Source organism: Ranitomeya imitator, chromosome 1, assembly GCF_032444005.1.
Source record: "Ranitomeya imitator isolate aRanImi1 chromosome 1, aRanImi1.pri, whole genome shotgun sequence".
Lineage (NCBI taxonomy): Eukaryota > Metazoa > Chordata > Amphibia > Anura > Dendrobatidae > Ranitomeya > Ranitomeya imitator.
This window is the reverse complement of record NC_091282.1, coordinates 402228547-402246058: the sequence shown is the minus strand read 5'-3', so window position 1 is coordinate 402246058 and position 17512 is coordinate 402228547. Positions and strand designations below refer to the sequence as shown.

The following is a 17512-nucleotide window of genomic DNA, read 5'->3' as shown; positions in this document are numbered from 1 at the left end:
GAGATGGTTTTGTAACTTTTTCCAGCCTGATGTTATCAACAACTCTTAAGATCCTCAGAAATCTTTTGTTTTTACCATAGTACACTTCTACAAACATGTTGTGATGTTCAGACTTAAAATATTAAAGTATCATTATTCCACTGATTGAAAACCAGACTTCAATTTCACCTTCAAATTATTTCCTAATCCTAAAAGGTACACATACTTTTGCCACTTACAGATTCAAGTTTTTCTTTCTATTTTTTAAAACTGTCCAAAGAAATATATCATTGACTAACATATTTGATTTAGTTATTTTTATCTACTTTTAGGTAAGAATTTTCCACATTTCTAAATACATTTGAAGGGTTTACAAACCTTGAAGCATCACTGTACATGTTCAGATGCGAGCAAACTTCATGGTGGTAACTGTGCCCCTAACTTGTTGTTTCTCAATCAACTTTCCAATATTAAACCAAACAGGAACGATATTAAACAAATCTCCAGGGTGGTCAAGGTTTAGACCTAGTAGAATTTTTGCTATATATCGGGGAGACAAAATTCTTTTAGATTAATACTCCCAGGTCTTTTGTTGGCAGAATAACATAACTGTCATGGCACAACTGTTGGGTGACCTGGGACCAGGGGCTCCTTCCCTGACCCTATCACTAGGGGACGCCCTAGTTTGCACTATTTCCCAGGATACTTATGAAGGTGAATATGCCGGGGCCGCCACACTTGCCTTATCTCCTGAGTTATCCTCCATCTGTTCTCTTCCACCACCCAGGGAAGAGGGGCGCTTATTGTGAACCGCAATACACCAACCCGACAAACAAGGCTACACAAACAAGGGTTAACAGAAAACTCCAGGCATACAAAATATGCAAACTCGGCTTTGGGAAAATGGCCGCCGCGATCTCTAATGCGCACGCGCGGCATCCCGCGGCCATTTTCCTGAAGCCCCGTGCAGCAGAGCACTCGATCTGCGCACGCGCGGCCCCAGGAAGATGGCCGCCCCCACCGATGCAAGGGATTACAGCGCAGATCGCGCGCTGTGTCTTCACCACTACACCACTACGCCACCAACGTAAAGCTGAGGAAGAACCACCGATGTCACCACGCCCTCCCGACCTGACCAGCCTGATTGACAGGCGAAAACGGCGACTTTGGTAAGTTATTTCTCAGCATACATAGGGAATCGGGGAACACTACATACACTATAGGAACACACAGCGCAGGCCCTATTTAACAGTATTTATAGCTCAATCTCAAAAAACGGGGTGACAGGTTCCCTTTAACACTCCTGAAGTGTAAAGTTCTTTATTTTTATCAAGAAAACAAAATCCAATATTACAACAGAAATCGTTTATTTATAATGTGACAATAATAATAAGTCATAATAAATAATGTCACATCTCAATAAGGGTCACATGTGGCAGAAGAGATTTTAGCTGATCTTGGGTATCTACTGTTTCACAGATGGGATTTCCTTGTAAATGTAGCACTGATAGTCGAGGACAGCTACAAAGAGGTTGCAGGTTCAAAACGTTTTCTATTTCTAAGACATGTAGTTTAGGAAAAGTAAAGTGAAATTTGACAAATAATTTATCAATAAATGCTAATTCTTTATATATTATTCAAGATTTAAAAATACAGCATGGTCCCATGGAGGTTTAGTGGTCCCTTATACAAGATCAGTAAATGTCATATAGAATTTAATACATTGCTAAACGATTCATCAAAGCTTTAACACCAAAAAATGGTGAAAGCTATAAAGACGCAAAATTTTGGCGCAACTTGAAGATCCTTTAAAATCGCCTGATGAGAAAAATCGTCACTCTTGAGGGATCGAGGCCTAACTGTCGTTAAGTACAAAAACAAGTGTTTTTCTTGTGACTGACTGAAATCCATTTTATTTTATAAATATATATTTCCAATCAAAATTAGTGATGTAAAGAGAGTTCACACTAGTATAGTCAATCAGGACTTATCAGAAGAGTCCCAAGCGGTCCGCAAATAACAAAACATTTAAGTACCGTATATACTCGAGTATAAGCCGACCCGAGTATAAGCCGACCCCCCTAATTTTGCCACAAAAAACTGGGAAAACTTATTGACTCGAGTATAAGTCTAGGGTGGAAAATGCAGCAGCTACCAGTGAATTTCCAAAATAAAAATAGATGCTCCATACTGTACATTATGGCCCCATAGCTGTGCCATATAGTGCTCTGTACCGTTCATTATTTCCCCATAGATGTACCATAGAAAGCTGTGCCATATAGTGCTCTGCACCGTTCATTATTACCCCATAGCTGTGCCATATAGTGCTCTGCACCGTTCATTATTGCCCCATAGCTGTGCCATATAGTGCTCTGCACCGTTCATTATTGCCCCATAGCTGTGCCATATAGTGCTCTGCGCCGTTCATTATTGCCCCATAGCTGTGCCATATAAAGCTGTGCCATTGCTGCTGCTGCAATAAAAAAAAAAATGCCATACTCACCTCGCTGCTTGCAGCTCCCAGCGTCCGGTCTCGGCGTCTCTCCGCACTGACTGATCAGGCAGAGGGCGCCGCGCACACTATATGCGTCATCGCGCCCTCTGACCTGAACAGTCAGAGCAAGAGGACGCGAAGACAGAGCGGCGCCCGGCGTGTGGAACGTGGACAGGTGAATATTACATACTTACCTGCTCCCAGCGTCCCGCTCCCTCTGCCTGTCACACGGTCTTCGGTGCCGCAGCCTCTTCCTCTATCAGCGGTCACCGTTACCGCTGATTAGAGAAATGAATATGCGGCTCCACCCCTATGGGAGGTGGAGCCGCATATTCATTTCTCTAATCAGCGGTCCCACGTGACCGCTGTACAGGGGAAGAGCTGCAGCACAGAAGACTGTGGGACGGGCAGAGGGAGCGTCAGGACCGCCGGGACTAGGTAAGAATGCCTCTCCCTCTCACCCGCTGACCCTGCCGCCCACCGTGACTCGAGTATAAGCGGAGAGGGGCACTTTCAGCCCAAAATTTTGGGCTGAAAATCTCGGCTTATACTCGAGTATATACGGTATATTTCCCCCTGAACACCAGAGAAATCACAGGAATCTTGCTTCCCTGCAATACCCTCAGCAGAACACAGGCTGTGTAAAATAGGAATTCTTTCCCACCTGCATAGTACATTTATGTATTCAAACATCACAACAACAATACTTGCTGTCTTCTATAATCAGATTATTGGTATCCACTTTGGTCAACAGAAATGTAGAAATTTTTGCAAATGTATTAAAAAAGAAAAACTGGAATATAACAGTCATAAATATTCAGACCCTTTGCTCAGTATTGAATAGAAGCACTCTTTTGAGCTAGTAAAGCCACGAGTCTTCTTGGGAAGGATGTAACAAGTTTTTCACACCTGGATTTGGGGATTCTCTACCATTCTTCCTTGCAGATCCTCTCCAGTTCCATCAGGTTGGATGGTGAACATTGGTGCACAGCCATTTTCAGGTCTCTCCAGAGATGCTCGATTGGGTTGAGGTCAGTGCTCTGGCTGGGCCAGTCAAGAATGATCACAGAGTTGTTCTGAAGCCATTCCTTTGTTATTTTAGCTGTGTGCTTAGGGTCATTGTCTTGTTGGAAGGTGAACCTTCGGCCAAGTCTGAGGTCCAGAGCACTCTGGAAGAGGTTTTCGTCCAGAATATCTCTGTACTTGTCTGTTTTCATGTTTCCTTCAATGACAACCAGTCAGCCTGTCCCTGCAGCTGAAAAACACCCCCATAGCATGATGCTGCCATCATGTTTCACTGTTGTGATTGTATTGGACAGGTGATGAGCAGTGCCTGGTTTTCTCCACACATACGGCTTAGAATTATTTACCAAAAAGGTCTATCTTTGTCTCATTCGACCAGAGAATCTTATCTACTATATAATTGTCTAAGGGTCACTTCCGTCTGTCCTTCTGTCTTTCTTTCTGTCACGGATATTCATCGGTCGCGGCCTCTGTCTGTCATGGAATCCAAGTTGCTGATTGGTCGTGGCAAAACGCCCACGACCAATCAGCGACGGGCGCAGTCCGGCGGCAACATGGCCGCTCCTTCCTCCCCGCAGTCAATGCCCGCTCCGTACTCCTCTCCAGTCAGCGCTTACACAGGGTTAATGGCAGCGCTAATGGACCACGTTATGCCGCGGTGTAACGCACTCCATTAATGCTGCTATTAACCCTGTGTGACCAACTTTTATACTATTGATGCTGCCTATGCAGCCTCAATAGTAAAAAGATCTAATGTTAAAAAAATAAAATAAATAAATCATCATATACTCAGATTCCGGCACCTTCCCGCTCCTCGTGACGCTCCGGTAACCGCTCCATGTAAGAGGCAGGTTCCGGTGGCAAGGATGGTATGTGACAGGGGCCTGCCATGACGTCATGGTCATGTGACCGCGACGTCATCACAGGTCCTGCGAGAAAGACCTGCCATGACGTCACGGTCATGTGACCGCGACGTCATCACAGGTCCTGCGCCCATACCAACCCTGGGACCAGAAGCTGCCGCGTGCACCGCACACAGGGCCAGGACTTCAACAGAGGGTGAGTATATGTTTATTTTTTATTTTAAGTCTGTATACTACATGGCTCTGTGCTGTATACTCCGTCGCTGTGCAATATACTACGTGGCTGGGCAATACACTACATGACTGGGCAATATACTACGTGGCTGGACAATATACTACGTAGCTGGGCAATATACTACGTGGCTGGGCAATATACTATGTGGACATGCATATTCTAGAATACCCGATGCATTAGAATCGGGCCACCATCTAGTTTCTCATAGTCTGGTAGTCCTTCATGTGTTTTTTAGCAAATTCCATGTGGGCTTTCATACGTCTTGCACTGAGGAGAGGCTTCCGTCGGGACACTCGGCCATAAGGGCCTGACTAGTGGCGGGCTGCAGTGATAGTTGACTTTGTGGAACTTTCTCCCATCTCCCTACTGCATCTTCTTTACCTCTCTCACCAAGGCTCTTCTCCCACGATTGCTCAGTTTGGCTGGGCGGTCAGGTCTAGGAAGACTTCTGATGATCCTTATGGAGGCCACAGTGCTCTTAGGAACCTTGAGTACTGCAGAAATTCTTTTGTAATCTTGGCCAGATCTGTGCCTTGCCACAATTCTGTCTGTAAACTCCTTAGCCAGTTCCTTTGACCTCATGATTCTCACTTGTTCTGATAAGCACTGTGAGGTCTTATATAGACAGGTGTGTGCTTTTCCAAATCAAGTCCTATCAGTTTAATTAAACACAGCTGGACTCCAATGAAGGAGTAGAACCATCTCAAGGGGGAACACAAGGAAATGGACAGCATGTGACTTAAATATGAGTGTCCGAGCAAAGGGTCTGAATACTTATGACCATGAGATATTTAAATTTATATTTTTTAATAAATATGCAAAAATTTCTACATTTCCGTTTTTTTTCAGTCAATATGGGGTGCAGAGTGTACATTAACCCCTCTGTGACCTTAGACGTACTATCCCGTCGAGGTGCCCTGGGCTTATCTGACCCTGGACGGGATAGTACGTCATAGCCGATCGGCCGCGCTCACGGGGGGAGCGCGGCCGATCGCGGCCGGGTGTCAGCTGCTTATCGCAGCTGACATCCGACACTATGTGCCAGGAGCGGTCACGGACCGCCCCTGGCACATTAACCCCTGGCACACCGCGATCAAAGATGATCGCGATGTGCCGGCGGTGCAGGGAAGCACCGCGCAGGGAGGGGGCTCCCTGCGGGCTTCCCTGAGACCCCCGGAGCAACGCGATGTGATCGCGTTGCTGCGAGGGTCTCACCTCCCTCCCTGCTCAGTCCAGCTCCGGATCCAAGATGGCCGCGGATCCGGGTCCTGCAGGGAGGGAGGTGGCTTCACAGAGCCTGCTCAGAGCAGGCACTGTGAAGCCTGCAGCGCTGCATATCAGATCAGTGATCTGACAGAGTGCTGTGCAAACTGTCAGATCACTGATCTGTGATGTCCCCCCCTGGGACAAAGTAAAAAAGTAAAAAAAAAAATTTCCAAATGTGTAAAAAAAATAAAAAAAAATATTCCAAAATAATGAAAAAAAAAAAAAAATATTATTCCCATAAATACATTTCTTCATCTAAATAAAAAAAAAACCCAATAAAAGTACACATATTTAGTATCGCCGCGTCCGTAACGACCCGACCTATAAAACTGTCCCACTAGTTAACCCCTTCAGTAAACACCGTAAGGAAAAAAAAAAAAAAACGAGGCAAAAAACAACGCTTTATTATCATACCGCCGAACAAAAAGTGGAATAACACGCGATCAAAAGGACAGATATAAATAACCATGGTACCGCTGAAAGCGTCATATTGTCCCGCAAAAAAAGAGCCGCCATACAGCATCATCAGCAAAAAAATAAAAAAGTTATAGTCCTGAGAATAAAGCGATGCAAAAATAATTATTTTTTCTGTAAAATAGTTTTTATCGTATAAAAGCGCCAAACCATAAAAAAAATGATATAAATGAGGTATCGCTGTAATCGTACTGACCCGAAGAATAAAACTGATTTATCAATTTTACCAAACGCGGAACGGTATAAACGCCTCCCCCAATAGAAATTCATGAATAGCTGGCTTTTGGTCATTCTTCCTCACAAAAATCGGAATAAAAAGCGATCAAAAAATGTCACGTGCCCAAAAATGTTTTCAATAAAAACGTCAACTCGTCCCGCAAAAAGCAAGACCTCACATGACTCTGTGGACCAAAATATGGAAAAATTATAGCTCTCAAAATGTGGTATTGCAAAAAATATTTTTTGCAATAAAAAGGGTCTTTCAGTGTGTGACGGCTGCCAATCATAAAAATCCGCTAAAAAACTCGCTATGAAAGTAAATCAAACCCCCCTTCATCACCCCCTTAGTTAGGGAAAAATAAAAAAAAATGTATTTATTTCCATTTTCCCATTAGGGCTAGGGTTAGGGCTAGGGTTAGGGTTAGGGCTAGGGTTAGGGCTAGGGTTAGGGTTGGGGCTACAGTTAGGGTTAGGGTTTAGATTACATTTACAGTTGGGAATAGGGTTGGGATTAGGGTTAGGGGTGTGTCAGGGTTAGAGGTGTGGTTAGGGTTACCGTTGGAATTAGGGTTAGGGGTGTGTTTAGATTAGGGTTTCAGTTATAATTGGGGGGTTTCCACTGTTTCGGCACATCAGGGGCTCTCCAAACACGACATGGCGTCCGATCTCAATTCCAGCCAATTCTGCGTTGAAAAAGTAAAACAGTGCTCCTTCCCTTCCGAGCTCTCCTGTGTGCCCAAACAGGGGTTTACCCCAACATATGGGGTATCAGCGTACTCAGGACAAATTGGACAACAACTTTTGTGGACCAATTTCTCCTGTTACCCTTGGGAAAATACAAAACTGGGGGCTAAAAAATAATTTTTGTGGGAAAACAAAAAGATTTTTTATTTTCACGGCTCTGCGTTATAAACTGTAGTGAAACACTTGGGGGTTCAAAGTTCTCACAACACATCTAGATAAGTTCATTGAGGGGTCTAGTTTCCAATATGGGGTCACTTGTGGGGGGTTTCTACTGTTTAGGTACATTAGCGGCTCTGCAAACGCAATGTGACGCCTGCAGACCATTCCATCTAAGTCTGCATTCCAAATGGCGCTCCTTCCCTTCCGAGCCCTCCCATGCGCCCAAACGGTGGTTCCCCCCCACATATGGGGTATCAGCGTACTCAGGACAAATTGGACAACAACTTTTGGGGTCCAATTTCTCCTGTTACCCTAGGGAAAATACAAAACTGGGGGCTAAAAAATAATTTTTGTGGGAAAAAAATTTTGTTTTATTTTTATGGCTCTGCATTATAAACTTCTGTGAAGCCCTTGGTGGGTCAAAGTGCTCACCACACATCCAGATAAGTTCCTTAGGGGGTCAACTTTCCAAAATGGTGTCACTTGTGGGGGGTTTCAATGTTTAGGCACATCAGTGGCTCTCCAAACGCAACATGGCGTCCCATCTCAATTCCTGTCAATTTTGCATTGAAAAGTCAAACGGCGCTCCTTCCCTTCCGAGCTCTCCCATGCGCCCAAACAGTGGTTTCCTGCCACATATGGGGTATCAGCGTACTCAGGACAAATTGGACAACAACTTTTGAGGTCCAATTTCTTCTCTTACCCTTTGAAAAATAAAAAATTGGGGGCAAAAATATAATTTTTGTGAAAAAATATGATTTTTTATTTTTACGGTTCTGCATTATAAACTTCTGTGAAGCACTTGGTGGGTCAAAGTGCTCACCACACCTCTAGATAAGTTCCTTAGGGGGTCTACTTTCCAAAATGGTGTCACTTGTGGGGGGTTTCAATGTTTAGGCACATCAGTGGCTCTCCAAACGCAACATGGCGTCCCATCTCAATTTCTGTCAATTTTGCATTGAAAAGTCAAACTGCGCTCCTTCCCTTCCGAGCTCTCCCATGCGCCCAAACAGTGGTTTACTGCCACATATGGGGTATCAGCGTACTCGGGACAAATTGGACAACAACTTTTGAGGTCCAATTTCTTCTCTTACCCTTGGAAAAATAAAAAATTGGGGGCAAAAATATAATTTTTGTGAAAAAATATGATTTTTTATTTTTACGGTTCTGCATTATAAACTTCTGTGAAGCACTTGGTGGGTGAAAGTGCTCACCACACATCCAGATAAGTTCCTTAGGGGGTCTACTTTCCAAAATGGTGTCACTTGTGGGGGGTTTCAATGTTTAGGCACATCAGTGGCTCTCCAAACGCAACATGGCGTCCCATCTCAATTCCTGTCAATTTTGCATTGAAAAGTCAAATAGCGCTCCTTCCCTTCTGAGCTCTCCCATGCGCCCAAACAGTGGTTTACTGCCACATATGGGGTATCAGCGTACTCAGGACAAATTGGACAACAACTTTTTGGGTCCAATTTCTCCTGTTACCCTTGGTAAAATAAAACAAATTGGAGCTGAAGTAAATTTTTTGTGTAAAAAAGTTAAATGTTCATTTTTATTTAAACATTCCAAAAATTCCTATTAAACACCTGAAGGGTTAATAAACTTCTTGAATGTGGTTTTGAGCACCTTGAGGGGTGCAGTTTTTAGAATGGTGTCACACTTGGGAATTTTCTATCATATAGACCCCTCAAAATGACTTCAAATGAGACGTGGTCCCTAAAAAAAATGGTGTTGTAAAAATGAGAAATTGCTGGTCAACTTTTAACCCTTATAACTCCCTAACAAAAAAAAAATTGGTTCCAAAATTATGCTGATGTAAAGGAGACATGTGGGAAATGTTACTTATTAAGTATTTTGTGTGACATATCTCTGTGATTTAATTGCATAAAAATTCAAAGTTTGAAAATTGCGAAATTTTCAAAATTTTCGCCAAATTTCCGTTTTTTTCACAAATAAACGCAGGTACTATCAAAGAAATTTTACCACTATCATGAAGTACAATATGTCACGAGAAAACAATGTCAGAATCACCAGGATCCGTTGAAGCGTTTCGGAGTTATAACCTCATAAAGGGACAGTGGTCAGAATTGTAAAAATTGGCCCGGTCATTAACGTGCAAACCACCCTTGGAGGTAAAGGGGTTAATGAGAAAAAAAATGAACTTTTTTGAATTTACCAAATAGCTGCAATGAAACAAAGAGTGAAAAATGTAAAGGGGTCTGAATTCTACTACTAAGGCAGATAGATGAAGCTGCAACCCATAATGAGGTCCTGGTTATGGGGGACTTTAACTACCCGGATATTAACTGAGAAACAGAGACCTGTGAAACCCATCACAGCAACAGGCTTCTGCTAATAACCAAGAAAAATTATCTTTCATAATTGGTGTAGAATCCAAACAGAGGAGCAGCACTTTTAGACCTAATACTATCTAATAGGCCTGACAGAATAAAAAATCTGCAGGTCGTCGGGCATCTAGGAAATAGCGACCACAATATTGTACAGTTTCACTTGTCTTTCGCTAGGGGGACTTGTCAGGGAGTCACAAAAACACTGAACTTTAGGAAGGCAAAGTTTGACCAGCTTAGAGATGCCCTTAATCTGGTTGACTGGGACAATGTCCTCAGAAATAAGAAAACAGATAAATGGGAAATGTTTAAGAACATCCTAAATAGGCACTGTAAAAGCGGTTTATACCTTGTGGGAATAAAAGGACAAGAAATAGGAAAAACCCAATGTGGCTAAACAAAGAAGTAAGAGGGGCAATTGACAGTAGAAAGAAAGCATTTAAATTACTTAAGCAGGATGGCACCATTGAAGATCTAAAAAACTATATGGAGAAAAATACTCTTAATCTTAAAAAACTAATTAAAGCTGCTAAAAAGGAAATAGAGAAGCACATTGCTAAGGAGAGTAAAACTAATCCCAAACTGTTCTTCAACTATATCAATAGTAAAAGAATCAAAAGTGAAAGTGTAGGCCACTTGAAAAACTGTGAGGAAAGAATAGCTGTAGATGACAAGGAAAAAGCTAATATATTAAACACCTTCTTCTCCACAGTATTTACGGTGGAAAATATAAAGGTAGGTGAAATGCAGAGACAAAGAAAACCCTATATTAAGGGTCACCAATCTAACCCAAGAAGAAGTGTGAAACCAGCTAAATAAGATTGAAATAGATAAATCTCAGGGTCCGGTTGGCATACACCCACGAGTGCTAAGAGAACTAAGTAATGTAATAGAGTCTAAAGCAAATGTGATACCAATATTCAAAAAGGGCTCTAAAAGTGAACCTGGAAATTATAGGCCAGTAAGTCTAATCTCTATTGTTGGTAAAATATTTGAAGGGTTTCTGAGGGATGTTATTCTGGATTATCTCAATGAGAATAATTAACTCCATATCAGCATGGGTTTATGAGAAATCGCTCCTGTCAAACCAATCTAATCAGTTTTATAAAGAGGTAAGCTATAGATTGGACCAAGGTGAGTCATTAGACGTGGTATATCTTGATTTTTCCAAAGCGTTTGATACCGTGCCGCACAAGAGGTTGGTACACAAAATGAGAATGCTGGGCCTGGGGGAAAATGTGTGTAAATGGGTAAGTAACTGGCTTAGTAATAGAAAGCAGAGGGTGGTTATAAATGGTATATTCTCTTAAGGCCAGGTTCACATTGCGTCAAAGGCAATGTGCTGACAGCATCCGTTACACAGCGGCATTAACGCTATGTAACCCAATGACTGCCACTATGTAGCTCATCGCTAACGCATGTCATAATCGGCATGCATTATCAATGTGCCGTCATTCTGTGATGGACCCTCAGACGCGGGCTGCAGCGTTTCCGGGTCAGTCACCGATAGCGTAGGTGGAGCATCTGCGCTATCGCATAACGCGATCTTTAAAAGGCACTAGCATTGGTGCAGTCCGTTTAACTTATGCGTTGAACGGACTGCACCAACACAATGTGAACCTAGCCTTACTGGATAACTGTGACCAGTGGGGTACCGCAGGGGTCGGTGTTGGGACCTATTCTCTTCAACATATTTATTAACTATCTGGTAGAAGGTTTACACAATAAAATATCAATATTTGCAGATGATACAAAACTATATAAAGCAGTCAATACAAGGGAAGATAGTATTCTGCTACAGATGGATCTGGATAACTTGGAAACTTGGGCCGAGAGGTGGAAGATGCGGTTTAACAATGATAAATGTGAGGTTATAGACATGGTAAGAAGGAATCAATATCACCATTACACACTGAACGGGAAACCACTGGGTAAATCTGACATGGAGATGACTTGGGGATCCTAAACTTACCTGGAGCAGCCAGTACCAGACAGCGGCTGCCAAGGCAAACAAGATCATGGGGTGCATTAAAAGAGGTCTGGATACACATGATGAGAGCATTATACTGCCTCTGTACAAATCCTTGGTTAGACCGCACATGGAGTACTGTGTACGGTTTTGGGCACCAGTGCTCAGGAAGGATATAACAGAACTAGAGCGAGTACGAAGGAGGGCAACAAAATTAATAAAGGGGATGGGGGAACTACAATACCCAGAGAGATTAGCAAAATTAGGATTATTTAGTCTAGAAAAAAGATGACTGAGGCGCGATCTAATAACCATGTATAAGTATATAAAGGGACAATACAAATATCTCTCCGAAGATCTGTTTATACCAAGGAAGGTGAGGGTCACAAGGGGGCATTCTCTGCGTCTGGAGGAGAGGTTTTTCCACCAACATAGAAGAAGATTCTTTACTTTTAGGGCATTGAGAATCTGGTTGTCATGCTGCTGCAGTGCAGTATAGCGCAACCTCCACCAGAGGGAGCTTCAGAGGGAAGTGAGACTGAGTACACAGAGTAGCACCACAGAGCAGCAGCACAGGTGCCACCAAGTGGCAAGGGAGTGGTCAGACAAGGCGAGTCAAAAAACAATCAAGAGGCAGAAGTACAAAAGGTATCAGCAGTACAAGTGGTCAGGAACAAGCCAGGAGGTTCAGGAAAGGTCAGAAGCGGATACGACAAAGACAGAAGGCAGAAGCGAGTCCGAATACAAGCCAAGTCAGAAACCAGAGAATCAAACCAACAAACAGGGAAATGCTGGGAAAAGGGCAGACAAAGGGAGTCAACAGACACGGGGCAAGTCAGGGATCACAGCAGGACAAATCAAGGGCTACCAGAGTCAGGTTTACACGCCAAAGGCAGAACTATAGCTGACACTGCCAGCAGGATGCATCAAGGCTAAATAGTGAACCTGAAACCAGAATAAGGCAGAGCAAAGTTAACCCTTGACATGATCCGCCCCGGAAAAAGGGCAGACAGGATTAAACCCTGGAATGGATGATGACACTGGTGTTCCTTGCCTGAGGAGGTGCTGATGGCGAACTCAGTCGAGGGGTTCAAGAGAGGCCTGGATATCTTCCTGGTTATTAGGTTCTTTAGAATGACTTAGATCAGGAGATTTATTCTGACAAAATAAAGGCTGAACTGGTTGGACAAATGTCTTTTTTCAACCTTGCTAACTATGTTACCGGAGCTCCTGTGCCAATAGTGGGGAATTGAAGGGTTACAGTGGTATCCTGCTGAAGGCAGCTGTCATTGCTATTTTGGTACTTGTATGAGTACTATCAGCCATTGATAGATTTCACTATTTATAGCAACTAATTAGTATTGAAGTGTATAGTATAAGCAATCCAATGATCACAGGTTCAAGTCCAGCGGTGGGACTAAAAAAAGTAATACATTTCAATTGGTCCCTTTTTTATCTAAGAGGTGGAACCAGGCTCAACTCTTGCCTCAGAGACCCAAGTATACAAAATCAAATCTGTGGTCATCATTCTAGCTTCTAGTATTTACACCACCCTTTTGGCTTGATTAGCAGCCAAGTTCCAATTAACTTCTTCCGTAAATTAAATATATACATCACCGTTCCCTCCCAAGATCCCTTCTGTGCCAGACTTTTTTTCCCCTGCTTCACTTTGCATCCGATGACTTCCTTTCTCGGTTCTCATGTACAACATTACTCATTACCAATGAGCTCCTATGCTCACAGGCCTTATGCAAAGCAGCTGCAGAAACTCATTAGGAAGCTTCATGAGAAAACCTGAAGGACTGCTAATGATTAAGAACAGTACAAATTTCTCCATAGGCAGTCAAGAGTCTGGCAACTTTTTTAAGCATATATACTGGATTTAAAATCATGGAGAAAAAAAAAATCCGAAGAATTACAAGTAGCCAGAATTAAATTGCTGCATTATTAGAAGATAGCAATTAAGGACACGACAACTAATTTTACCAAAAACAATTAATTCTAAAGGATACGATTACACTTCAAAGACAACTCTTCCAGCTTCGGTAAATTCCACACTCCTTCTAGATGTGAAATTTCATTATTGTCCACTTCCAGCACCTTTAAAAAGGAAAAATAAATGAGAAACCTAAATACAGAATACATGAAAACTAGTACAAATGAGAGCAGCAGTTCACAAAGTACAATGCATAAGGCCAGAGATCATTAACGATTTCTTTGGAAACTTTCACATGTACATCCTTCTGAAATCTGGTCATTGAGCAGAATCTCTAGGTCTGAATGGTTGGATACGTGCTGAAATTAATCACTATAATTGAGAGGTATCAGAGAATAAAGTAACATATAAGTGGCTACAGACTTCAAATATATGATGCAAGCGGCCTTAATTAGGCATTTATTCGTTATCAAAACACGCTGGGTTACCTTACCCATCACAAGTACTTGTGATAGCGTATTTTTCTCACCATGTATTAACGATCTATTTCTAACCTCATATTATCGCTGTTGAATTTACATTATGCAGTGAATATAGTATTTTTATAATGGTTAAATTATCCCTTTTATTGCTGCCTACATGAGGCTTGCCTGGTAGGCAGCCCGTTGTTGACCCAGTACTATGTTAAGTTATGTTAATGTTCTACATATCCAGCTTTCCCTAAAACACCCCACCCCACCCATATGCCCAAATATATTAGTTACTAGATGGTGGCCCGATTATAACGCATCGGGTATTCTAGAATATGCATGTCCACGTAGTATATTGCACAGCCCACGTAGTATATTGCCCAGCCACGTAGTATATTGCCCAGCCACGTAGTATATTGTCCATTCACGTAGTATATTGCCCAGACACGTAGTATATTGCCCAGTGATGTAGTATATTGCCCAGACACGTAGTATATTGCCCAGGCACGTAGTATATTGCCCAGTGACGTACTATATTGCCCAGTGACGTAGTATAGCTACGTAGTATATTGCCCAGTGACGTAGTATACAGCAGAGGTGTCAAACTGCATTCCTCAAGGGCCGCAAACAGGTCATGTTTTCAGGATTTCCTTGTACTGCACAGGTGATAATTTAATCACCTACACACATAATGATTACAGCACCTTGTGCAATGCTAAGGAAATCCTGAAAATATGACCTGTTTGCGGCCCTTGAGGAATGCAGTTTGACACCTCTGGTATACAGCACAGAACCACGTAGTATATTGCACAGCGAAGTAGTATACAGCACAGAGCCACGTAGTATATCGGCCAGTCACGTAGTATATTGCCCAGCTACGTAGTATATTGGCCAGTCACATAGTATATTGCCCAGCTACGTAGTATATAGCCCATCCAGGTTTGTCACGGGTTAAAAAATAAAAAATAAACATATACTCACCTTTCCGAGGGAGCCCTTGTAGTCCACGGCAGCTTCCGGTCCCAGGGTTGGTATGAGCGCAAGACCTGTGATGACGTCGCGGTCACATGACCGTGACGTCATGGCAGGTCTTTGTAGCGCAGGCGCACAGGGCCTGTGATGACATCGCGGTCACATGACCGTGACGTCATGGCAGGTCCTTCTGCCACCGGAACCTGCAACGGAAGATGGCGGGCGGCGCGAGCGGCTACAGAAGGTGAGTATAGCAGGTTTTTATTATTATTATTATTTTTAACATGACATTTTTTACTATTGATGCCGCATAGGCAGCGTCAATAGTAAAAAGTTGGGGACACACAGGGTTAATAGCGGCGGTAACGGGGTGCGTTACCCACGGCATCACGCGGTCCGTTATCGCCGGCATTAACCCTGTGTTGGCGGTGACCGGAGGGGAGTATGCGGGCAACAGGCACTGACTGCGGGGAGTAAGGAGCGGCCATTTTCTTCCGGACTGCGCCCGTCGCTGATTGGTCGCGGCAGCCATGACAGGCAGCTGGCGAGACCAATCAGCGAATGAATAACCGTGACAGAAAGAAAGAAAGAAAGAAAGAAAGAAAGAAACAGAAAGAAAGGACAGACGGAAGTGACCCTTAGACAATTATATAGTAGATATTCTAAACCACGTTGTCCCTGACAAGATCCTATGTCCCTACAGTGTCTTTATACACTGCTGCTCAGCAAGCTGTGCTTAGCCAACATTGTTAAAGTTACCCTTGTGACCATTTTTATCCCTATATTCCTGTAGTACCCGACCTACCCTACATATGATGTCCCAGCCACCCAATACTTCTCCATTTTCCACCCGAGTGTAAAGCTTCTATTTCACCCATGCCAAAAAGTGTTTTTCACCTCCTGCCCAAAATCACAACTGTTAGCTATCATAAGCGAACCTAAATTTTTTTTCCATGCCGCTAACGATCATTTCTCACAATGTGCGTGGCCTCAATTCTCCGCACAAACGTACCAAGGTTTTTCGCTATTATAGGACCCAACAGGCCGATGTGGTCTGCCTCCAGGAGATGCACTTCTCGGCCAGCTCCTATCCAAAGTTTCTGTCTGCCTCTTACCCGTTATTTTATTTAGCAAATGCCCCGAATAAAACTAAAAGCGTTGCCATTTGTTTTAAAAGGTCTGTCCCTTTCGTCTTTAAATCGTCAGTTACTGACAAAGACGGCCGCTATTTAATAATAACTGGTTCCATTTCAGATGAACTAATAACCATTGTCTCTTATTATGCCCCTAACACCCACCAAACTGTCTTCTTCTCTCGCTTATGCGAATTAGTCTCGGAACATGCCCAAGGAACCACACTACTATGTGGCGATTCCAACTGCATACTTAAATCTAACCTTGATAGGTCTATCAATACACGATCTCCTACCCCCTCGCCGCCCTATCCCACGGGAGACTCGACCTCTCTTAAACTCCTCTCTCAATATCACTGGGTAGACCTATGGAGGGACTTGCATCCTTCGGACAAAGACTATACGTATTTTTACCCCCGTCATTTAGTCCAGGGGTGTCAAACTGCATTCCTCAAGGGCTGCAAACAGGTCATGTTTTCAGGATTTCCTTGTACTGCACAGGTGATAATTTAATCACCTACACACATCATGATTACAGCACCTTGTGCAATGCTAAGGAAATCTTGAAAACCCGCATGGTTTGCGGCCCTCGAGGAATGCAGTTTGACACCCCTGATTTAGTCTATACTAGAATAGACCATATCTTTGTCCATCCATCCTTTATTCCTAATGTCTCAAACATCTCCATTCTCTCTACCCCGTGGTCTGATCATTCCCCAATTCAACTCACATGTACTACACTACACCCTAAACCTCGCTCATTTAACTGGACTTTGAATGATTCCCTGCTCTCCTACCCTGAAAAAGCTTAAAAACTCAAAAATCACCTCGAAGAATATTTCTCTTTGAACCTTCAATCGGCTTCTTCACCAATCTCCTTATGGGAAGCACATAAGGCAGTGATGAGAGGTTTCTGTATTCAAGAGGCCTCTCGTAAGAAAAAAGACAGAGGTGAGAAGATATTGGAACATAGGGTATCAGTGCTGGAGACTCAGTTGAAGAGCTCACCCTCACTTACCACATACAAAGACCTCTCTCACGCTCGTACAGAACTCGACCTATGCTTATCAGAAAATGCAGACCGAGATATACGCTGGTCTCAACAACGTTTTTATGCTCTCAACAATAGAAACAATTCCAATTTAGCACGTCGGTTAAGATGCCTACCCCAACCCCGCCCTCCAATACGCCTACGTACAACTTCTGGAATTACATTCAATCCATAACA

The 17512-nt window shown here is 43.1% G+C and overlaps 1 protein-coding gene across 4 annotated transcripts in view; it reads right to left on the bottom strand.

Moving 5' to 3' along the window:
• Positions 1–1329: 1329 nt before the first annotated feature.
• The window catches only part of RABGGTA (Rab geranylgeranyltransferase subunit alpha), a 107791-nt gene continuing 91608 nt past the window's right edge, over positions 1330–17512 (bottom strand). For all 4 annotated transcript variants that reach the window (XM_069762363.1, XM_069762367.1, XM_069762378.1 and 1 more), the window contains 2 exons: positions 13786–13873; positions 1330–1537 (listed from right to left, as the gene is read on the bottom strand). In XM_069762363.1, the coding sequence (XP_069618464.1) occupies positions 1389–1537; positions 13786–13873 (237 nt within the window). In that variant the 3' untranslated portion in view covers positions 1330–1388. The remainder of the gene's footprint in view (positions 1538–13785; positions 13874–17512) is intronic.